The sequence below is a fragment of the Epinephelus moara genome, chromosome 16 (genome assembly GCF_006386435.1).
Source record: "Epinephelus moara isolate mb chromosome 16, YSFRI_EMoa_1.0, whole genome shotgun sequence".
NCBI lineage: Eukaryota > Metazoa > Chordata > Actinopteri > Perciformes > Serranidae > Epinephelus > Epinephelus moara.
This window is the reverse complement of record NC_065521.1, coordinates 9,179,515-9,204,315: the sequence shown is the minus strand read 5'-3', so window position 1 is coordinate 9,204,315 and position 24,801 is coordinate 9,179,515. Positions and strand designations below refer to the sequence as shown.

General features: G+C 40.0%; 1 protein-coding gene across 3 annotated transcripts in view; it reads left to right on the top strand.

Annotated features, from left to right (window-relative positions):
• The window catches only part of prkcz (protein kinase C, zeta), a 227,194-nt gene that overhangs the window by 105,244 nt on the left and 97,149 nt on the right, over positions 1-24,801 (top strand). For all 3 annotated transcript variants that reach the window (XM_050065364.1, XM_050065363.1, XM_050065365.1), the window contains exons 5-7: positions 1,009-1,094; positions 19,836-19,967; positions 24,044-24,134. In XM_050065364.1, coding sequence (XP_049921321.1) covers positions 1,009-1,094; positions 19,836-19,967; positions 24,044-24,134 — 309 coding nt within the window. The remainder of the gene's footprint in view (positions 1-1,008; positions 1,095-19,835; positions 19,968-24,043; positions 24,135-24,801) is intronic.

Genomic DNA, 24,801 nt, shown 5'->3' with positions numbered 1-24,801 from the left:
GCCTGTAAAGCACCACTAGTAGCCTGGTAATGAAGCAGTGTTCTCTTATATTTTAAGACTTTGATTTGATTGATTGATAGCATGAAACTTGTGCACTTGTTGTGAGGGAATCGTTAGCATTCATGCTTTTTTTTTTTAAATGGAAAATTTCATTGTGATAATACCATTATTGCCATAGTTGGATCTGTTTACAGAAATGCCATCAATGATGATGATAATGACTTATCAGGGTTTTGAAGGGTAGTCCAATTTCATAGGGGTAGATTTCAACCCCTACCCCTTGTACAGTAACAAAGGAGCAAAGAGACACTCAAAAACAAAAAAATATATGAAATGGGACTGGGCCTAATAATGTGTCTGATAGGGTTGTTTCAGCAGATCATGATATTGATGAATCCCAGCAAACCTTTTGTGAGAGAGTAGAATATTTTTGAATCACTTAAATCATTGTTTGATTTGACAACAGTAGTTTCAGCACAGCGCTTGGTGCATGTTTCTGCCCTGAAGTTTATTAATAGCTGACTACATGCTCCTTTTATAAATAGCTACACCTTCATGGTCTCACCTGAATAAGAAGCATTATGGAGCACTAATAAGTCCATTCATCACCAGGGGCAAAAGAAAAGGAGGGATAGAGATCTTGAGGAGAGGAGGAAGCAGGGGAAGAAGGAGGAAAATGAAGGGATAGGGTGAAAGAAGAGAGTAGACTGGTGAGTAAAGTAGTGGTGAGGGAGGCAGGCGCTTTGGGTGTGTGTGTGTGTGTGTGTGTGTGTGTGTGTGTGAGAGCATGCGTATACATCGTAGAGAAATCTGATGTGTGTCTACCCCCCACTTAAAATCAGACTTCTGGTGAAGGAAGAGCCGCAGGACCTTTCCCTCAGCTCTCACTCTTTTCTATCTCTCCAACTCTTCCCCTCCTCTCTGTCTTTCTCCCCTGTAGTAGCTCACATCCATCCTAACAGTCCTTCACCATGTTGGTACTCTACAACTGTTTTCTCTCTCTCCTAGAATCGATCTATCGCCGCGGGGCCAGAAGATGGAGGAAACTCTACCGAGTCAACGGACACCTCTTTCAGGCCAAGCGCTTTAACAGGGTGAGTGCCTTCAACTCTCACTGATACACACTCCCAACTGGGGAGATCATGCAGTAATGCCTGAACAATGCTTTCGCCAGTTCAGTTAATTGAGCCCGTCTTCACTGGGGATACAGGGGATTATGTTGCTGGAAGACACACAAAGTTTTTAAAATGATGTTATATCCTTGTTGTAATACAGTATAGGGTGAAGTTTGGTGTATCTTCAGAATTCTAAAGACTTGTACCAATTTTAGAATTAATATGAACTGGTCTTTCCCCCACTGAGTTTTGCCAAAGAATGTAGAGAAGCTATGAATGAGTAGAAAAGGAAATAGAGCTGAGATGATTAATCAGTTAAATGTCAATTATTAAACTAAGCACCAGCTTATTTTATAATCAATTAGTCGGTTTGAGTAGGGGGGAATGTGAATAATTTCTGGTTTCTTTATTCCTCTGTAACAGTAAACTGAATATCCTTGGGTGTGGACAAAAGACATTTAAGGACATTATCTTGGGCTTTGTGAAACACTAATAGACACTTTTTTACTATTTTCTGACATTTTATCGACCAAACAGCTAATCGATTACTCAATAAAATATTCCACAGATTGATCAGCAATGAAAATAATCGCCAGTTGCAGCCCTGCTAGAAGAAGAGTCACAAGTTTGTGTTCATAGTCAGCGACGTGTCTGTGCCATCAGTGTTTTTTGCAGCCAACACAGAAGCAGTTAGCATTCGTTAATTCTGTAAGAGTTAAAACAACTTGCATTGATGTCATCCTCACGCATTTATGTTTGGAAATGACTCTACCTTTGACTCAGGAAGTTGACGTTTCCCACTCCTCACGAAGCTCTGATTGGCTTACATCAATAAGCCCAACACCAGACCTAGCTGAATCATTTGAAGACATCTGAAATTGGCAGTGATTCAAAGTCTGACACCAGGCTTCTGTATATTCGGGAAAGCAGCTGAAAGAAAATTGCGTTCGAGCATGAAAGTGTTTTGTTACTTGGGAAAAGGTACCCTGGGAACCAGGTGAATCTGCAAGCGCATGTCTCATTTCCTGGTACCCCTCCTGTTCAAATGGATTTCCACCAGGCCAGATCCTGGGCAGGCGAATCACAACCGGTTATCCAATATGGGGTGGGTTTGATAAAATGATCGACAGAGGAATATCACCGGCCTTTTTTCAGTCCACTAGGCTCACGTAACTCAGATCAAACTGTCAAACTAGGCAGCGCTGATCAAATATGAATCAAGATTGTGTTACTGCTTTGTCGGTTTTCCACCTGGGATTTTTTGAGAAACACATTTTAGTGTACTGTTTAGCTGTAACTTGAGAAAGTTTGTGATGAGGCCGCCACTTTTTCCTGCTCGAAAATAGGCCAAGCACTGTCCCAACTTGCATGTATCCCTTAAAGCTACTTCACATGTTTCTTTGCTTTGATTGGTTGTAAGTCTATCCAATGAGTACACAGGTATTTTAGTCACAGTCCGTTAATAAGTGACCCCTGAAAATCAAAAATGAATTGAGAGGTCAGAGATTAATTAACATTTGTGATTTTGTCTGGTGGTGTTAGGCTAGAGAAAAGATACGAAAGATCTGAATTGAGGACTCACATCCACATACTTGCCTTGTCGAAAGATTTCAACCCCATCTCATGGTCTTCATCAGCAGGTTGTGTTTTTAATAAACTTCACAGTTTGTCCAATGCCAGTGTTAAGTACCAATGCAAAACATAATCACATTCCATGCGCTTAATGTTCCCCTTTTTAACAGCCATAACCTTAACTTTTAGTTACCTAAGCCTGGAGATACCTTAACCACAACAAATTTGCCATAAGCATGATTTTTCCCTAACATGAACCATGCTGTAGTTGCTATGTGCCGACCTACAGAAATGTAAAAACACTGGCATTGGTTTTTGCACAAAGGTCCAGTATCATTATTCCTTTGTGTTGATAGGTTCGAACATGTGATATGTACTTTTAGAAAGTAAAACACTTTTATAGCAGATACCCTGTGGTTCACCAGGTCCTTCAGCACTGTGTTTGAGTAGCATCTGTCATAGTTAGATGCTGACTCAGCATGATACTCTCTTGTTCTAATACTCATAGCCATTATTTTCCCCTTACCCACATTTGGGTGTGGAGAGTACTGGTGTCTTTCTGTATCTTCTGTATCTGTGTGGAGTTTACAGTACAGTATGTCATAAACATATTGCAGTTGAATAATGTATGACAGGTAATCAAGTCATTGCACCAGCTAAGCTATCTGGATATTGGTGCATAATTCATGGTGTCCTAGTTATGGCCTGTTTAGCAGTTGTCTCATCTCAGCTCTCAGCTCTCAGCTCCATGCCACACACACACACACACACACACACACACACACACACACACACATGCACAGGTATCTGAATGCATATGTTGGCTTTCATCAATTTCTTGAAGAAGATGAAGAGCTCCAGCTGCTCACCCTGCTTGCCTGAAACAGGACTTCAAATTTCAAGTGCTCTTATTCCGTAATGCACAATGGCTACTCTGGAAGGGAGCAGACAGACGTTAATGCTATTTCAATCAGGCCTTAAGTACCTTAAGTATATGTTTCCTCTGAAGTCGAACAAAGAAGATCAGGCTTCACTGCTTTACGTTTGTGTTGTGGACCCTCCCTTTGTGAGGCGTGTTAGCTTTAGCAAGGTCATATCATTATGTCAAAGAATGTGTTTTTGTTGTTTGTCTTTTTTGAAGGTGTGTAGTGCAGCATTTAGTTGAGTCTAGCTCAACACTTACACCAACAACCCTTTTAACAACAGAGGAATAATATATTAAATTTACTGAAGTCATGAATGCTTTTTAAAATATGTATTTATTAGTTCAAACAAGTTTGTTGGATGTTGTTACATCTCCATCTGTAATTTTCGGCTTTGACATTTTACTACCATTTGTTTGTTTTTTTGGTGACCATTGCATGGTTTTTCTATGTGAACAAAACTGGCTTTTCAACTTTCTCTCAGCAATATAACATTAGTTATTCGTGGTTCTCTGCTGCAACTTGATGGCTTGCTGTCTGATTGGTTAAAACAAATTTGATCTTCGGAATTAGAGTGTCATGCAGAAGTTTAGGCACCCCTAGTCAAAATTTTGATTACTGTGAATAGCTAAGTAAGTAAAAGATGAAGTGATCTCCAAAAGGAAAAAAAGTGAAAGGTGACACATTTCTTCAATGTTTTAAGCGAGATTACTTTTTTTTTTACTTCAATCTTTTACAGTTTCAAAATAACAAAAGAAGGAAAAGGGCCTGAAGCAAAAGTTTGGGCCACTTGCATGGTCAGTACTTCGTAGCCCTGAGCTCATAGCCCTACCAAGCTAATTATGGTCTGAGACCCTGGTAAAAGTTTAAGGAGAGCTCAAAAGTCGTGGGGTGCCCAAACTTTTGCATGGTGCTCCTTTTCTTTTGTTTACTAAAATTATGTATAACAGAGCTTTCATACAGCTTTGCACACACATAACTCTTGGATGGATTACTCGCGAATGCAGGCTCTCACAGATAAAACACATTTTTGACTTGTGAATGAGTCAGTGGAATTTCTTGCAATAATGAAAAAATACTGGCAATCATGTCCGCCTGGCAGAAACCACATGTTTTGGACAGCTGTGAAGTGACAGAATGTCCTAGCATCATGGTTCTTATATTGCCAGATTCCAGAGAGTCTCCCCTCTTCATGTATGGCAGAATATGTCAACTTCCAACTTGCTATGGTGAGATACATGTAAAAATGTAAGAATTTAGTCACACGGATTTGTTTTTTTCATTGATATAAAAATCAATATAAAATACAGGCACATAGAAGGACATGGAATGATGGCAAATCTGGTTAGCCCAGATTGTCCTGAAAAAAACAAGATATAGCATGTGTATGTAGCCTTTATAATGACTGTGATATGAGCTTAAAAGTAAAGGCAGTAAAAATACCCCAAAAACGCCTAGGGCCCAAAGGGTTAAAATGTTGAAAAGCATGTTTTATCTTTAACTTAATGCCTTTTGGAGATCAGTTCATCTTCTACTCACTTAACCATTCATAGCAAAAGAAATTTTGACCAGGGGTGCCCAAACCTTTTCATGCCACTGTACGTGTAGACTTTCTGGGAATGAATAGCTTTAGTTGATTCAAGTCAAATGGCTCAAGTCCAAGTTAAGTCACAACTCATTAGTTATTAAAATCTATCTTAAGTTGCAAGTCTTTTTTGATGTTGTCAAGTCGAGTCTAAAGTCATTAAATTTGTGACTGAATTTGGAGTCCAAACCCCTGCTTGTAAGTATTTAATGACAGCAAAAATTTAAGTTATAGATATAAAATAAGTTAGGATTAATGGAATGGATTTCCTTTTTCACTATTGCCACTGTTAATGTTTTCCTGGTTAGCAAAACAGCTATTAGTCTAAAACATCTCCCATGGGTGCTACAGTCAATAGCAACAAACTCAACACTGTGCTTGAACATCTACACCTTAATGTGGCCATTACTGCAGATGCACTGTGAAGCATAAAAAAAACATAGGTACACTGTACATTAGTATTTTGTGCTAAACCAGTGCTGCTGTTACTTTATGGTGTTTAGATGTCCTGACTCCAATTTAACTGAACATTTTCAATCAAATACATCGATATACTACTAGTTTGTTTTTTCGAATACCAAATATTTTAGAGAAATGTTAAAAGAATTTCCTTTTTTAATTTCATTGAATGTACGTATACAGGAAAGGAATTAGAAGTAACATTAGCTGTGTAACAGTAAAAAACTGGTGTATAACTGTGTGTAACAGGTGAATACTATGCAGGATTTTCCTAAAAAACGATGATAGACTCATACAGAAGTAATCCCTCCCAATCATCACCTACAACCCAGTCTTAGTTTGTGGCAATTAACTTATCTACATAGACTCTGCTCTCTGCCTGTAGTTTTCTTTTTCTCTTATTTTGCTAAGTTTGGGACGTTTACGGGCACAGCACGCAGGTGAGGCCAGCCCATAGACCTCTATAAATGGCTAGTGAAACGCCCTGAATTAATATTCATTGACAAGAAACCGCACGAAGAAGAGCTTGGTAAACGTAGCAAGAAAGGGTAAAAAATGAAACTTCACATAATGTGAAGTTGAAGTTCTTGTTGGGGAGGTTGGTAACAGAAAGAAAATGTTGTTATGGGCATTCCTAAGGCTAAAAATGCAGCGGAGTGGCAGCTGGGGGCAGATGCTGAAAATGCTGCTGCCTCAGACTGTTTCAGAGAAGTGAAGAAGTGGTCCGATACTAAGGTGTTAAGGCTATTTGCGGTGATTTATTTAGACAGAAAACCGAGGGATGTTTCAAGCTGACTGTCAGACAGTTTTAATGAGTGTCTGAAATAAATACTCTAAATGGGGGATACAGTTGCCAAGGCGCTGTTTGAAAAACAATCTGATTTTCTTGACTCAAATGATTTCTTAAAATACGTCTTGACTTCATAAATGATGCATCACATCCAGATGCTGGCATGCAGCAGCAGCATTTGGCTCAAATGCCCGGGGATAGGGCTCGGGGTTGGGGCTAACATCTGTGTCAAGCGGTAGTGGCACGTTTTTCAGCTGCAGCACAGCACCAGCACAGCTTGGTTCCTGCAGGTGCTCCTTTGTAACGCCAAGCCCAAAGCAGCGCATAGATCCAGCCATAAAACAAACACATTATAAAACACAATATACTGGCTCATAGATGATAACAGTGACACTCTGCACTCATATCTGCCTGACTAAGGCATTGAAAACGGCAGCAGCGTACACTCGATTTGTCCAACTGTTCACATCATTATTTCACAGACTAAAGTTCATCAGATTATCTAATAATTATAGAATATACCTGAGGAGTTCTTTAAAAATAAAGATATCGGCTTAAATTTAGTCTCCTAACTTGTGTTTTTTTAATGTGAACACACCAGGGACTATCAGTCAAAGACATGTTTGTTCTTTATTCATGTTTATCCGTTTATGCAAGTGCGCTCTTTATAAATAAAGCGTGAGAGGTTATATCTCTCTTTATTTTACATAGTAATATCAAAATATATAGTGGGGCGCAATGCCAAGCTCAGCGAATCTGGGGTTAGCGTTCTCTCCACTTTCACTGGCAATAGTGTATACGAGTAGTAATAGACAAATTCCTGCATAGTATATCTATAATTCCTGCCTTAAGCCCTTATCACACAGAAAGCATTTTAGCACCGGGAGACGGCTTTTTGTAATTGTTTTTAATGAGAATGAAGCTTGTTGCATGCTGTTTTTGCACTGCTACACTCCTCAGGTTTCTGCGCTCTGGGTGCCTGCTGCCGTTTTTGCAGCGCTCTGAACTCTGAACTGTAAAACGCCCCACGTCATCTGTGCTTTTTTCCCATTGTCCAATTGGATTATTTGAGAGGCCGCCCTTCTGTGGTAGTCACCACAACAGCTTTATAGGTGGTAAACAATTAAGGTATAGCGGTTGCTGGATACCCAGAGCTATACAACTTTACAAACAGCAGTTGCCAAGATCTCAATAGAAAACAGTAGGTGTGGAAGCATAGAAGTGCATGAAACGGCCATCACTAAGGCAAAACTCCTGGACCAACTGGTGATATTGCCTTTGATCTACCCTTTTTTATAGGGTCTCATGTGCCCACACAGATCTCCGTTTCCCTATGCCCAACAAACTGTTTGCCTGACAGCCTCTCATCCTCAACCAGAGCTACAGCAAGTACTCTGTACCTGTCTATTTTAAAAACTACATACCAATTATTGTGAAATGATTGAAAATAAATAAATAAACAGTAGATTGATTACACAGGAGGATTAGGGTAAGTAGATGATGGGGTTGTTGCCAGGCAACAATATGAAGGCCCAGCAAGCATTTTTTTACTAGTGGCATTCAATTTAAAAAACAAAAAAAAACAAAAAAAAGGCAGTGCGGTGCGCTTGTGTTTTGCAACCTGCAACATGCTTTCTGTGTGATCAGGGTCTAAATCACAATTTCTGGCAACATCTGGTAGTACTATTGTTGTTGAAACTGTTTATTAGTTTAAAAGTGTGCCCAACATGTCTGTGCAGGTTGCCAGATACAATCAGCTGGTTTTAGTTTCTGTACAAACAATACAGTACCAAACCTGACAACCTCACAGTGACAACAAGACTATAGCCCCTTTTACACTGCCAGATTTTCCGTGAATGTTGGGCCGATTTGCCGGCCAGCTGCGAGCGTTTATACACACAGAGGAGGCAAGGTAGTTGATTGAATGAGCAACTGGGGAGACAAGGCATTGCACGCCCTCCTTGCCCTCACAAATGAAGAGGCCATTAACCGTCAGATGACAGGGGTGGTGAAGAACAGGCCGATTTCCGAGAGAATCGCCGCCTGACTAGCCGCAGCTTCCCTCCCATGTCACTGTTTACGTCACATGCTGAGCTACACGTTTTGTTAGTTGCTCACGCCCCCCATTGCCCTGAAAAAGGCGCATTCTGTATAAACAAAAGTAGGTAGGCGGCATTTTGCCACCCTCCACGATTTTGTTTTTATACTGCCAATGCTGAAAAATGACTGATTGGGCTTTCCTGCAAATTTGCACAATTCCTATCTAAAAGGGCTAATGGAAAGCTGCATAAAGTCACTGCACTTGCTGTTTATCAAGAAATAACTGCTGCATGTTACACACTGTAAAAACACAAATTGTCTTTGTTTAGATTTGGTTTTGCACATATCAAACAACTAGTGAGCTTTGGAGTTGTTGGTAGTTAGATTTTTGTTCTGTTTCCCCTGTCTCCGGTCTCTATGCTAAGCTAGGCTGTGACTGTGAAGATCTGTATTTTTCCTCCAACCTTAACTGAGTGCTTTGAGTTGCCCAAACAGAACCACAGATAAACTAATCATGCTTCAGTTGACAGGTCTCAGAGATCATAGGAAATTGAAAGAAATGGGTTAACAGTGAAGATTTTGCATATTTGTTTTATAACCTTCCAAAATTACAAAACAGATTTACTTATGCATATGGATTTACATTTTAGGAGACAGGGTTACAGTTTTTCAGAATTCCATGGATATTGTTTTACTCTGAATTCATAACTTAGCAGAAAGTGTTTGTATGGCTAACCAGTTGGTTTTCAGACTGGGATTTCTCTCACTGTTGTTGCTATGCCAGCTTCCAGGCTTCTGGTTGGTTCACCATGTTGTCCTCAGCATATAAATAAGCCAAGGAGAAGTAGGTCAGGTTTCTCCTCCCTTCTCTCACTCCATCCCTCTCCTCCCTCTCAGTCTCTATACATGTCTGTCTCCAGCTCTCTCCTCCCTCGTCTCCATCTGCCCCTGATGTTGCAGTGGAGAAAGCTGCTTTGTGGATCCCTCTCATTAGACGTAATGGGGTCTCTTTAGCTCCCGTTTCCCACGTGATGAAGCAGGATTCAGTCGTCAATGTTGGATGTTAGCATCCACAGGCACCACATTAGGGGATGACTGACACCAGCCTTTCATGCTACGGGATAGAAAATCCAAACAGAAAGTCATGCTGGTTCAAGTAGCTGATGTTAGGTGGACGCACAGAAACATAAATACCTTTTAGATGTGATACTTCCAGTCCTGTTGGTCTTTATTTTTAAATACCTCAATATCAATATTGGAACAAATTGTGGGGTTGAATATTGGTGCATTCTCAAAATCTTTACACAATGAGATTTTTGATTAATAATCATCATTAATGTAGATATAATGACTGAGTGGGTAAAGGCAAATGATAGAACAGCTAAACCAGTTTGGTAAGTTCAGAAAATTACATCACTTTACTGTAATGCAGCCTTCAAAACCAGGGAAAGACAACACTTACAACATCCAAAATCTAAGACAATATTTAGTCTTATATTATAATATCGATATGATATTAATATATTGCCCAGCTCAGGTCAGCCATTAGATTTGTTTTTACAGCACTGTCTACTGGGCTTGTGTGTGAACTGAGAAGCTGATGAGGGAATGAGATGCAGATGGGGGGGAAGGCCAGGCAACTGCAGAGCAGATGAGGGAAGTGGGAAGAGGTGTGCAGATAGGTGGGGCAGTCAGGTGATGAGAAAAGAGGGAAAATTCGGGGGCATCTGGTGGATGGATGGAGAATGGCAATGAATAGACCTGGGGAAAGGGACTGTGGCTGGAGAGGAGGGACAGAGAGACAGGCTATAATAGATGTAGCCCAGTGAGGGGAAATTTCCATTACATTACTCTATTGTACTAGCTTTATGATTAGTGGTGGATCCTCTTGCCTGTCGTGTCTGTGATTCTATGGAAGCAGCACAGGTTTGTGGTGGTGATAAATATATTTGATATTTTTGTTGTGTCCTTTTGTCCTTTGCTGCTGAATCAGCCTGATTTCACTGCTGCTGCCAAAGTCATTGGGCAGTTTGTTCTGATAACTTGTCTTTGTCTGAGGTGAATCAGACAGCACATAATTTCCCAGAATGTTAGGTCAGTCAGTTTCCAGGCAGTCATATGATCTGTAATGCTGTCTGGTGGACTGGAGGGAGGACTGTCAATCGATAAAAGCCTTTCTCATCTACACATCCCTTTATTCCCAAGATGCAGGCAGCTGCAGGACTCTGGACCTCCATAATCAGCATTTCCCCATGACAGACACATGTAATGAAGGGTGCACTCCTGAGCTAGTTTCAGTCTGATGGCTGCTGCGTACTGAAGTTTTACACCTTACACCTAAATACAATGAATTATGTTATTCCTATTTCCTGTGGCTGACCATTCAGTATGTTGTATGTCCTTAAAAATGTGGTGAAACCTGTCTCTGGTCAGGCTGAAAGATTGCTGCATTACATGCCATGTCTTTTCGACAACTCGATTTAAATATGTGGTAAATCCTGGAGTGGATGTAATCCCAGAGTGGAGCAGAGATTACATTTACATCTCTTGCAGCACTGAGCAGTAGGCAGATGTCCAGCTAGGTCAAGGACGTCACTGACAGACTTAGCTGCTCGATGCAAGGCCAACCACTGCATCTTTTTAATGGACGTCCACTGTTCATGTTTCTTGTACAGTTGAATGTTTCTAGGGGCTTTTAAAATGTTCCTGTGAATATATCCATTTTTTGTTGGAAATGGGAATTACTTTCTTAAGAAAAGTTTAAATATTCATTAAATTGTATCGTAATACTTCATCACAACAATTTAATCAGTTTTAGAGTGAGATAGCAGGTCAACAGTATGTGCCACATAGTAGTGGTATACATCATCTGAAAGCTGGGAAAAGCTGTGGGCCTGAGGATTAGTTTGAGAGGCACTGTGTGTGAAGGTCTTCTAGTTATAAATCTGTAATGAACATTGTCTTTTGGTCAGGGCTCTATTAAATCTCTGAAAGTTTGGAGTGTGCAGGGGCTTGCAGCATTATGATGGAAGTATATGATGGCCATCTCATACGTTGCTGCAGCAATTTTGGGGTTGACAGCATTTGTTAAACAGTTTTGGCGCTAAATTTAGGCATGTTCTAACACCAGAATTGATAAAAAATGGCCCAAAATTCCCACAAAATATCACATTAAGACACCCAGACCTTTGAGTAACACCATAGAAAGATCCCTATGTGATTAGGTATCAAAAAATTCCAGTACAACATAATAATAGGTCATTTTATACAGTGTTGTCCATTTCAAAGAAATGGTCTCACTACAATGAAATGGCTACTATGGGAGCTAACATCATCACACATGAATAAAACTGAGTCTCAGCTTTCCAGTCATACCCAATTTATGCAATTCCAACACTGTTTAGGGAGCCCAGTTTGCGAAATATTCAAATGCAATGGGTGAAAATAACACATTTATATTACATGCGAAGAGGTGCAAAGTTTGTGCCCAGAGCTAAAAGAGACTAACTTGAAGTGGGCATGCTGTAAAGGGGCAACTCATGGGTACCCATAGAACCTATTTTCATTCAGATACCTTGTGGTGAGATGTCAAGGGACCTTTGTTAAAATGGCCATGCTGTTTTTCCCGCACCAAAATTTAGCCAAACTTGAGAATGTTAGTTAGCCCCTTTCTGAGAAATTTGCTTAACGTGGCCTCTGAAAGACAGGAATGTTGGCTGGGATTGCTGGTGACCTGACGGGTCACAGAGGTTAAACAGGGGAGTTATCGAAAATTTCAAACCCTGTACAGTTGCTATAAACAGAGAAACCAAAACCGGTTTTTGTACCAGGCTGTAAACATGTTTATTTTCTGCTTTAAAGTTGGACATGTTAACAAGGGGGTCTGTGGGGACTGACTTGCTCTTGGAACCAGCCTCAAGTAGCCATTAAAGGAGTTACAGCTTTTGGCACTTGGTGTTGGCATCTTTTTTCAGCCCCACAAATTGCCACTTGGGTAATTACTGTGTGTCTTGGTATGGAAGGAGGAGCTGTGGCATGCAGCCATTTTTCTGATGATTTTATCCACTTGTTTCTGTGGTGAGTACAGAAACACTGCTCTCGGACATTTGGTGTAACATTAGGGTGTTATTTTTTTTCATTCAAGCTGTTGGATGGCCCTCTGCGCTCTGTGATTTTGGATAACCCTCAACCTCACTCCATTTACTCAGGAAATGACAAAATTTGTCATGCCAAGAAATTGTTGCTGAATTACATATGTGTCTGTGTTGTAAGTTGTAAGTAACAATGGTGGTGACTTAAATACTGGCTGACTCTCCCAGTAACTTAGAACCCCTGGTGCTCCCTGGACTCCTCGTAGGGAATAATTGGCTTAACAAAGCTAGAAAACAGGGTGATTAGGTTGTCTAAACCTCAAACCAATACACCAAGAGGGAAACTAATAGCTGAAGTTTCAACACACAGTTAAAAGAAAAATCTTTATGGTGACGCAACAATGTACAACTTGGCTGTCCTAAAAGAGCTCATTAAACTTGCAGCATATGTCTAATTGTATCTGTGTAACAGCAACCAATAGATAGTATCTAGCAGAAGTTATCAGAGCCTAATATTAAAAACGTTATCATAAACATGATGGATGGCTTAATAGTTAAGAAAAGAAACAACAAAAACAGAAGTTGGTTAGCAAATTTGATATACTTACGTCTCAGCAAATTTATATAATCAGTCTGTTCTAAATATACTGTAGATACATATAAATAGTGATAGATATATCCAGTTTTAGTTTATATGCTGCATCTATTATTTTCAAGTCAGTTCTCCAGATAATCCCAGTGTTTCCATTTGTAGATTTTAGCCAGGTTAGTGGCATGACTCCAGGGATGAAAATGTTTTATGGTGGGTTGGTTGGTCACTTTGTTAGTTTGGTCCGGACATTGTTGGTTAGTCCAGCAGTAAATATTGTACAGATATTAAAGCTACAGTTGTTAACTTTTATGAAAAGAACTTTGGTCATACTTGCTGAAATTGTCACTGTATTCTAAAAGAAGTATGTTAAACCGTCCTTCCTCCTCTTTCTTTGAAATGATTAAGTTTGTGAAACAATCAAGCCAAAAACTATGCACCACCCACTGAATGGACTTCAGTTTCTTATGTTACAACTAATGTTACAGCTAAACAGTATGCTAAAACATTTGAGGTGAGAAATAGGCAATGCAGTAACAGAATCTTGATTCATGTTTGATCAGCGCTGCCTAGCTTGACAGTTTGACAGCAGTTCATGAGCAGTGATTGAAATGATTGACAGGTGTGTTAGGGACTTCTCAGCTCTGATTCGTTGTTTTCCTTCAGTAATGCCATCCAGATCAGAGTCCTGCACAGGTCCATTTTTTGAAAACACCCGCCCACGCCCGTATAATGCTCGTTACCAGAACAGACAAGATTTGTACCTAAAAATTCTTTCTTAATCTGCAACATGTTAGTCTGGAGGTTTAAACTCACGTCCTCTCACAGAGTTGGTGAGTAAAACTAAACTTTCATCTCTGTCTGTCTGTTACAGCACAGCTACACTCACACATAACTGAGCCTCTTACCTGCCTGTCAAACAGCATCAAACCATAAACCTTTCTAAGACAGTCTGGATTTGATTTGAGTCCTGTAGGGATCAACAGATGTGAGGTCCAGCAGGCTTCACTCCACATGTCCATTTAACAGCTCCACCATCCACTGTCAGATGCACCCGGCTGATTATTTACTGCTAAATTACAGCTCACAATTCACACCAATGGCTGACGCTGCACTGGTGTGAGTGTTTTTGCTGGCTAGCGAAACATCTTGGCACAGGCTGTTTCCTGGAATTTAACAGCCTGTCACTCAAGTTACCAACTACAGCTTTAAAGGTCCTCAGTGGATGATTGCTTGTGATTTTTGTGATCTCCTGTATTTTTCTCTATCACCATCATCAGATCAAAATTTCAGTTTGTCCAGTATTTTGGTTTATGACCTAATACCCGCAAAAGTGATGACATTCCCATGAACTTCAGCTGTATTTGTCTTCGGTGCTAATTAGCAAATGTTAGCATGATGGTGAACATTATATCTGCTTTACATTACAGTGTTAGCGTTGTCACTGTCAGCATGGTAGCATGGCTGCAGACTCTTTAATTGACCTTTCGCTAAGACCTGCCCCTTTGTAATGGTCTGACAAGCTGTCAGAGTGAGCATGGAGTCCACACTGTACAGTAACTAACTGCACTCCCTGAAGAAATATTATCATATTTGTGGAAAAATTAAATAGTGATTCCAGAGAGAAGCAGACAGAGGGGTCTACAAAATGTGCTTGAAGGATATATCCAGGATGTTAACTGAATCAGCAGCAACAACAGGTTAAAAAGACAAAGATATTAGAAGCTAAAGCCGAGCTATAGGCTACAGATCACAGTGTGAAAGTGAACCACCACATCACTGCTGATCGCCACAGAGGACAATGAATAAAAAGGGAAACTTGGCCAATATTGAACCAGCTGTGTGGCATTGCAGTGATGAACAGTGTTTGGCTGCCAGCACCCAAACCTCTGCCACTGGATGGGCAGGGATCTCCGGGGGAAGTCAATCAACATTCGTCTGCGGACAATGCGTTGACACACAGCTGGTTGAATACCAGCAAAGTTTCCCTGCTTCCCTTCACTGGTTCCTGTACAGCAGGGTCAGCCTTTTTTTCAGTGTTAAAATCGTTAAAAAGCAAAAGCAGCATGTGTATGCATTCAGTAAGCTAAATCTTCAGTAGCTAGCTTGCTAACATCACACTTTTCAGGATTTGATTTTGGTTTTGGAACATGGAAGAAACGTATATCTTTTTCCAACCTCTCCAGGTAACAAGTATCATTGGGTACAGGTCTGAGCCGGCCCAATGCTCCGTTATGATTGGCCAGTCTGCATCGGTGGGCAGGGTCAATTACAAGGCCTCTGATAAGGTTATGTAGATCTGGGATTTAAAAAAGGACCTGAAACTAAGCTGAGGATAGAGAAGTGTTAAAACAGGATGTCTCCTGAGGTATAAAAGGCATATCTAATAATACTCCCTGGTGTTTTCTTGCTTGTCTAAAGCCTGATGTAGTGACAGGCATCCTCAACAGTTCCCTTGCCCTCATGCTGCTGATTACTGTCAGGTTGTGGAGTGAGTGAAAGGAACAAGACAAAAGTTTGTGATTGATTTATAAATGTATGTGTTAACCTGTATGCAGAGTTAGATTACAAAGACTGAAGGAAGTCCTTGAAGTCTTGCTGAAGCATTTCCATGGCAACAGCGCGCTGATGGGGACTCTTTGTTCTTTACCCTGTCAGCATACACACCCTGTGAATGGATGTTGTTGATACACCAAAGCACACTCACTACATGTGTTTAGATATTGTGGTGCCAGACTTATTGATGTCCAGGGACACTGGACATCCTTTGGTACTAATATAGCAGTGTAACAGACAAGCACAAAGACAGAACCAAACAAATAAAATACACTCCAGAGACGCTGTTATGTAACAGAGTGAACTCAGTCACTCTCAGCTTTACAGTAGCTGGATGTGGTCATACATAATGGTAATAGTGTATAAAGGTTTGAGCTGGGCCAGTACAAACCAGCCACACAACTACAATGGAAACATGAACATACATATATTCAGTTGTACAGTATACTTGACTCAACAACACAATCCAAACAAAATCAACCATGACATGACATTAATACTAAATGCAACACTGAGACCTTCACAACGCAATTGAAAGATTTGTGTGTAACTGCTTTATTTTACAGGTCTGAACATTCCCAGTAGGAAGTTTTCTGCAATGAATAATTTACTTTTGCAATAATTATGGTTAAAATAGTGTGGGGGAAAAGTAAAATAGTGTTAAATTGGTTCACGTCTAATGGACAGTTCAAATGAAGTGATAAGCTAATGTGATGTAGTCTTTTTGTCAGTCCACAACAGGTGAGCTGTACGTGCTGAAATGTTGAGTTTGTTTGCAGACAAACAGATGAGGAACTCATGATTGGGTTGAAGAGGAACATTAGAAAGAAAGAAAGAAAAAAGAGGAAAATAAGGAAAAAGAAAGAAAAAGAAATAGAAGGAAAGAGAGAAAGATAGAAAAAAGGAAAAAATAAAGAACAGAAAAGAAAAAAAGACGAGAAAGACAGAAATAAGGATAGAAAGAAACAAAATAAAGAATTAAGGAAAGAAAGAAAAAGGCAAAGCTAGAAAATATAAAAGAAGGAAAGACAGAAAGGAAGAAAGAAAAAAGAGAAAGAAAGAAAGAAAGAAAGAGAGAAGGAAAAAGAGGAAAAGGAAGAAAGAGAAAAGGAGGAAAGAGGAGAAATGAAAGGAAAGAAAGAAAAAAGGAAACAAAAAGAAGGAAGAATGAGAAATAAGGAAAGAAAGGAACAAAACAATGAAAACTGGAAAGAAAGAAAAAAAAAGAAAGAAAGGGAATAAGAAAGAAAGAGAGGAAAAGAGGGAAAAGAGAAAGAGGGAATGGAGGGAAAGAAACAAGAAAAGAAAGGAAGAAAGAAAAACAGAAAAAGAATGAAGGAAAAAAGAAAGACAGAAAAAAAGAAAAGAAGGAAGGAAAGAAAGAGGTAAAAGGAAGGAGAGAAACAAGAAAGAAAGAAAAAGAAAGAGAAAAAAACAAAAGAAGGAAGGAAAAGAAAGCAAGACAAAGAAAGAAAGAAAGAAAGTCATTTGCTCCCAGTGAAAACATCTTGTCATCTCAAAGCTTGTGGCTGCTCGTGATGGAGACAGGAAATGAATGCACATGGGGGAGACACCTGATGTCTGTTTCATTACTTCATACTCATGTAATAAATACAAAAATGAAATATAAAAATAGAGAAAAAGAAAAGAAAATGGTTATAATATTCATCCGCCTATAGTATCAATTCGATCCAGATGGACGTGATAATAATCAAATAAAGCATTACCAATCACATCAATTACCAGTCACCAATTACATCCCCTAATGATGTAGTGTTTATCATTTGAGTGCTATTACTCAAAAACACATTTGTTCAGTGATTCATTCACTTCATGTCTGCAGAAACCCTATTAATATAACATTCAAAATAAATAAAAATTAAAATTTTGATAAATACTGTATGTTCCAGTAGTACTGGTTATTGTTACGTAACAATATCAATAATCAGTATACTAATATGATGCCTGAGTTTCTGTACACACACCAAAGCAATACTTTTTAAAAAACTTTAACCTGGGAATAAAGACAGCTGAAACAGGACATGAGCCTGTTCACCTTTTGTTTTCTCTTCTAAATACACTCAGTGGCCACTTTATTAGGCACACATTGCTAGTACCAGATGGGACACACTTTTGCTTTCAGAACTGCCTAAATTCAGGGGAGTAGAGCAGGCGCCCCATGTACAAGGCTGTTGCCGCAGCGGCCCAGGTTCGACTCCAGCCTGTGGCCCTTTGCTGCATGTCATTCCTTCTCTCTCTCCCCCCTTCACGCTTAACTGTCCTGTCAATTAAAGGCAAAAACGCCCCAAAAATATCTTTAAAAAAAAAACAAAAACTGTCTAAATTCTTCCTGGCATGGATTCAACAAGATATTGGAAACATTCCTCAGAGATTTTGGTCCATATTGATGATGGCATCACACAGTTGCTGCAGATTTGTGAGCTGCATATCCATGAGGTGAATCTCCCGTTCCACCACATCCCAAAGGTGCTCTATTGGATTGAGATCTGGTGACTGTTGAGGCCACTGGAGTACAGTGAACTCATTGTCATGTTCAAGAAACCAGTTTGAGATGATCTGAGCTTTGTCACATGGTGCGATATCCTGCTGGAAGTAGCCATCAGAAGATGGGTACACTGTGGTCATAAAGGGATGGACACGGTCAGCAACAATACTCAGTTGGTACTAAGGGGCCCAGAGTATGCCAAGAAAATATCCCCCACACCATCACACCACCATAAGCAGCCTGAACCGTTGATACAAGACAGGATGGATCCATGCTTTCATGTTGTTTATGCCAAATTCTGACCCTACCATCTGAATGTCGCAGCAGAAATCGAGACTCATCAGACCAGGCAACGTTTTTCCAATCTTCTATTGTCCAGTTTTGGTGAGCCTGTGTGAACTGTAGCCTCAGTTTCCTGTTCTTAGCTGACAGGAGTGGCACCTGGTGTGGTCTTCTGCTGCTGTAGCCCATCTGCTTCAAGGTTTGACGTGTTGTTTGTTCAGAGATGGTCTTCTGCATACCTTGGTTGTAATGAGTGGTTATTTGAGTTACTGTTGCCTTTCTATCATCTTGAACCAGTCTGGCCATTCTCCTCTGACCTCTGGCATCAACAAGGCATTTTCGCCCAGAGAACTGCCGCTAACCGAATGTTTTCTCTTTTTTGGACCATCCTCTGTAAATCCTAGAGATGGTTGTGCATGAAAATCCCAGTAGATCAGCAGTTTCAGAAATACTCAGACCAGCCCGTCTGGCACCAACAACCATGCCACATTCAAAGTCAATTAAATCACCTTTCTTCGCCATTATGATGCTCGGTTTGAACTTCAGCAGGTCCTCTTGACCATGTCTACATGTCTAAATGCATTGAGTTGCTGCCATTTACTGATTAGCTATTAGCATTAATGAGCAGTGTAAGAGGTGTACCTAATAAATTGGCCGGTGAGTGTATGTTTGACTACTGAAAACTTCAGGTAGGAATAAAGACATGTTTTGACGCAGCACTAATCAATATTTTCATTTTAACAGTGGATTGAATTACTGTTTGTAATGTGAAAGTGCGGTACCTGCAATGAAATATCTAACTGTGCCGTCATATCCATGAAGCCTTTTGGCATCTTTCAATTTATTTTGGATTGATGGCTCACAACTACTTTTTTGTTAAGTATCAGTGCTCCCATCAGTCCTGTTTCTAGCAGCAGCAGACAGCTGTTTTTAGTGGAAAAAGCTCTGCTAAACACAGTGTACATTACCTGCCCTGCAGCAAACAGTAGCCAGGCATAGCTAGAGACAAGCTGGTTATCATAGTGGAGCATTTAGTGGCTAAAAGGACAGATATTTATCTCAGGAGTTGGTGGAGACCAACACTGCAGCTTAAAGACGAGTGGATATTGGACTAAGTGCTCAGAAAAAAAGTAGACCTGTGTTAAAATCTGATGTATGATCTCATCTGCAAAGGGTTTCCCTGTCACGGTACACCCATCACATTTGTATATTTGTCAGTGGTTGCTGTTGATTATTTCTTGATGAAAAATCAATAGTGATTGTATCAGTCAGTGTGTGATTTCAAGACTAACCTGTCAGTGTGTCCTGTTGTGTGTGTGTTTTACAGAAAGCCTACTGTGGCCACTGTAGTGAAAGGATATGGGGGCTGGGCAGGCAGGGCTACAAGTGTATCAACTGCAAACTGCTGGTCCATAAGCGCTGTCACCGACTCATCCCTCAGACCTGCCAAAGGCTTATGGTGAGTACTTCATCATGTCCAGAGCAGCAAACAGCACAGTACCAGCCTGTCATATCAGACGCCAACACACTCTCTCAGCAAACACTGAAATCGAGCTTAGACAGCAGTCTCAGAGAAATACATGAAATGGACATGACCCCTAAAAACCGCATTTAATGGTGGTGGGCATGAAGTTTGCTAAAACTGTGCGAGCCACACCAAAACAATGCCAATGCAAAGGCTGTAAAGAATGCTTACAGTTTTGTTGTAAAACGGTTGGTTAGGTTTAGGGAAAGAAAAACACTTAGTTAGGTGTAGATAAGAAAGTAAAAACAAAACAAAACAAAACAAAACAAAAAAATAGAATTACGGCCCTGTGGTTGTATGCCTCCACGCGCCAGTCAAGTCTCTCTTACAGTTTACATTTGCGTCTGTGAAAACAGATGCTTCACACACATCTTCCCCCCAACACCACAGAAGATCTATACAATCAGTACAGTTACTAGGTGGGCACCCAAGATGTGTGTCACAAATCAGTATCTGACCAAATGTCTCTCCTTCTGTTCCTGAGATATGACGCTGAATAATGGCCTGAAAAGTGTTTTATGCAGAACATTATGATGTCACAGTGAAGTTGACCTTTGACCTTTTGAAAATAAAATGTCATCACTTTATTATTTTATCCTGTTAGACATTTGTTTAAAGTTTTGTCATAATTTGCATATGAATTATTGAGTTTTGGCCAGAAACAAATGTTTTGAGGTCACACTGACTTTGACTTTTGACCCTTGACCACAAAATTGTAATCAGTTTATTCTTAAGTCCAAGTGGACACTTGTGTCAATTTTGAAGAGATTCCCTTAAGGTGTTCTTGAGATATCGTGTTCAGAAGGATTGAACGGAAAAGATCATGGTTTCTGTTAAAATAACTAAGTTTGGGATGGAGTTGACGTAAACTTTGTGTAATTATGTAAAGTATCTAAGTAGAAAAACTCTCGTTTTGTTAACTTTTTGTAAAAACACTTATATTAAACCCTACACTATTGTCGCAATATCAAAATTGAGGGATTTAGTAAAAAAAATCTTGTGATATTTTTCTCCATATCACTAAGCCCTAGGTTGAGTCCATGTTTGATTGACCCATTCACCACCCCTCCTGCCCGCTCTACACAAATCTTCCGCTCGTTATACTTAGTTTGCGTGACTACCACATTAAAAGATCCTCCCTGACTTTTCACTGGCATGTTTTTGTGTTGCCAGCATGTAATTTTAACACATTTTGTGCCCGCGGACTTGTGATGCATTTATAAGTGTTTGTATCAATTTCACCTGTTTCTCTTAGACCGGGCTCTTACATGTTGTTGGCATGAGTAATGAAGGTTACATCCCCCCCCCCCCCCCCCAGGACAGTGTTATGTGACAATAGCACAAGTTGATCATGTCTTATATACTTATACTGTACATGTTCATGACTTTCAAATGTTACTTTATGCATCACTATAGACAAGCATAATTGTGATTATTTCAACTTGGGTCTTATTTTTATAGTTTTGGCTGTCATTACTCAGTTATTTTACAATAGTACTCACCTGTAAAGAAACAAAGACTGCTCTCAGCCTCTCACATCGTCTGACTGCTTGTGTTTCTTGCCTCATCTGTTATGTTTTTCATATCTTGTATTAAATTAAAATGAGTTATTTTTCATCACGTTCAGGGTTGTTAACAGATGGGTTAACTGCCTATCAAACCCGAATCACAGTATAGAAATCCTCTTTTCACAAGTAAAAATAGAATCAAAGTTTTGTTGTTATTTTTTAAATGTCAAGTTGACTTTTATTTTATTTTGGCTAATGAAACCGTATATTCCACTAATATTCCTGTTTAAATGCAGCCGTGCATGCTTTGATTAACGTGCCCTAACATGTTGTCTATCACATCAAAATATGGAAAAGTGGAACACCTGTTGCTCGTGCCTGAAGTTTTAGCAAACTTTTTGGGCCATGCGAACACAGCCTCCCTCTGTCATTCAGTCAACCACCTTCTTGAAAAGGTCAGCATTACGATAGGTGCATATCCAAAAATAGCTGTTAGTCAGAGTCAGAGCCAAATGCTTTGATGAAACGAGTATCTACTATAGATGTTGAACTGTTTACAAGTACCACCTGAGTAGTATATGTCAATATCAGTACTTGTGATGAAGGAACATCCTCATTTCTCTCTTACTCTTGTGATCAAAAATGATCTAAAGCTAAATTCTGAGGCTGTTCTTTGATAGATTTCCAATACATAATAAATATAACAACTGATACCAATTTCAGGCTTAAAGTAACAAACTCTGGTTAGGCCACACCCACTTCTGGTTTAAGTAACGCCCGCAGTTGAGTTTTGGGGTTTTTTCACAGTAATTAGTATCTAGTTCCTAAAATGGAGAGGCAGAGGGTACTTGCTGTAGCTCTGGTTGAGGGTGAGAGGCTGTCAGCAAACAGTTTGTTCGGCACAGAGAAACAGAGATCTGTGTAGGTACGTGAGACCCTAAAAAAGAGGGTAGATCACGGGGAGTACCACCAGTTGGTCCAGGAGCTTCACCTCGATGATGGCCGTTTCCAGGCATATTTTTGGATGACTCGGGGGCAGTTTGACAACCTGCTATCTATCGTCAGGCTGTGTAGCTCTGTGTATCCAGCAACCGCTACCACCAGTTTCTCCTCCATTGTTTACCAACTGTAAACTGTGGCAAGACAATGGCAGAAAAGATGAGGAAGAAAAAAGAGATGACATGGAGAGGGCTTTTCCTCTCTGGGTTAAAGTTTTTTCAACTTCAGGATTTCAGAGCACTCCAGCAAAAACAGCAGGCGCCTAGAGCACAGAAACGCGAGGTGCGTTGCAACAAAAAAAATGTGAGCAAAAAGCATCATTCTCATTTATAACAATTACAAAAAGCCACCTCCAGCTGCTAAAACACTTTGTGTGATTGGGGCAATAATGTACTTGCCCATCCTTAATGTTGCTATCTAAGTCTTTCATAATGTTATAAAGTAGGTTTGTTTCTCCTTCCAGATAGAAATCTGGCTTTTTCTTTTGGGCATGCATCTTTACCTCAGCCTTGCGGATTGGTGCCTAGCTGGTTTGTGTACATCGTCTCCATGACAACGCACAGAGCTGACTGTAAACAGGCAAGAGGCCATGTGTCGCAATCTGTGGTAAAACGCCAGTTGTGACGCGTAGTCCGAATACAGTGTATAAATATCCAGACTACAACTGAATGATACCAGCATATCCCACAGGTCTTAATCAGAAAATGCTACATTTGGAATAAGGCCTTATTCAAACAGAATATGCTGTTTACATAACCAAAATTAAATTCAGAATATCGTAATTTTTGGAATAATAGTGAAATATCAGAACGCATGTAAATATACCCACTGTCAGCATACATTTGTACTAATAAATGTGTAAAAAAGTAATGTATAGTGCTGTAAGCTGCTTTAGTAGCGCAGACATCGTCTTGAAAGATCAAGGAGATCAATGCATTCATGCACAAAACAGATAAAGCTCTCTGTACACTCCCTGTTTGTCTTGGTATCTCGTCCTTCTCTTCTTTCCTCCCATTCTTTTGAAGTGAGACATCAGGTTTAGTGACAGCAAACCAGTGTGCTCCATGTAATCAATCCATTTGATCAAAGAGCAGGCGTATGACCAAACACTGAGATCCCAAATTCAGCCCCTTAAGTCCAAAATCTTAACTAAGATCAGTGAAGCTCTGGTACTGAGCTAACTGTCCTCTGTGAGCATTTGGTATTCCCCCTCTTAATCACAGCATCACCCCAAAATCTTCAGTGGCAGATAAGTGACTTTGAGGCCTTCTGAGATGAAACGATGAAATGCCTTTCCTAGTAAAACCCCCACATAGTCATCAGAGTGTAGAGCAACAATATGTCTGTAGATTAGCTTAGAGCTTTTCTCTAAATACAGATTTTTCCCTTGCAAATATGATTCATCTCCTCCAGCAGCATAAAACCATGAGTGGGTATTTCAGTGGATATTTGGGCGAATGTGTCAGGGGATATTTAGGTGGAGTTTTGCATTTCTTTGTTCAGGATCCAGCCATGCCATCACAGGAGCCCCCTTCAGATGCCAAGAGTGAAGAAGTTGACCTTCCACCAGATGACACAGAGGACACAGATGGAAGTAAGACCTTCTTTTTATTAACAAGAAGAATGCTGCCATGTCATCAGGTCCAGTTTTTGATATGTCCAAGATAAATCCTCAATATTTTGCCTCAGGTCTTCAGACGTCAACGTCGCTCTACGAACAATGAATACAGTGATGATGACAGAATCCTGAGGAGGAGTGATAATAAGCTGAAGCAACTGTAAATAGAGGGTTATATTTGTAATGCAGCAGTTTGAGATGCAAAGCAAAAAAGCAGTTTTGAATCCAGTTAGCTGCAAGTGTTAATCTAAGGGATGAGCAGTTTAATAAAGGAAAGTCCACTGTCACAGTGAAGGATACTATTACCAGGATACAGTACCTGAACATAACTCATGCATATTTCTATGGCTGCCTGGTTGCATCACAATGAAAAATGTCTCATATATCTTTCTGTATTGTTTTATACCTGTTTGTAGGAAAGACTCTTTGACTTAGACACTTGACAGTGCTTACTGTATATACTGGATTTTGACAATGTGTATGTGGACATGCACCTGCGACACAAGTGACATTGTTGGCATTACTTCCCTTTCTCTGTCCAAAATCCATCCCAGCAGGCACCATCAGACGGTCATACGTTATAAATTGGTTGGAATAAAAATAGGGTTGATGATATTTTAAATGTCTAACAACATTAGATTTT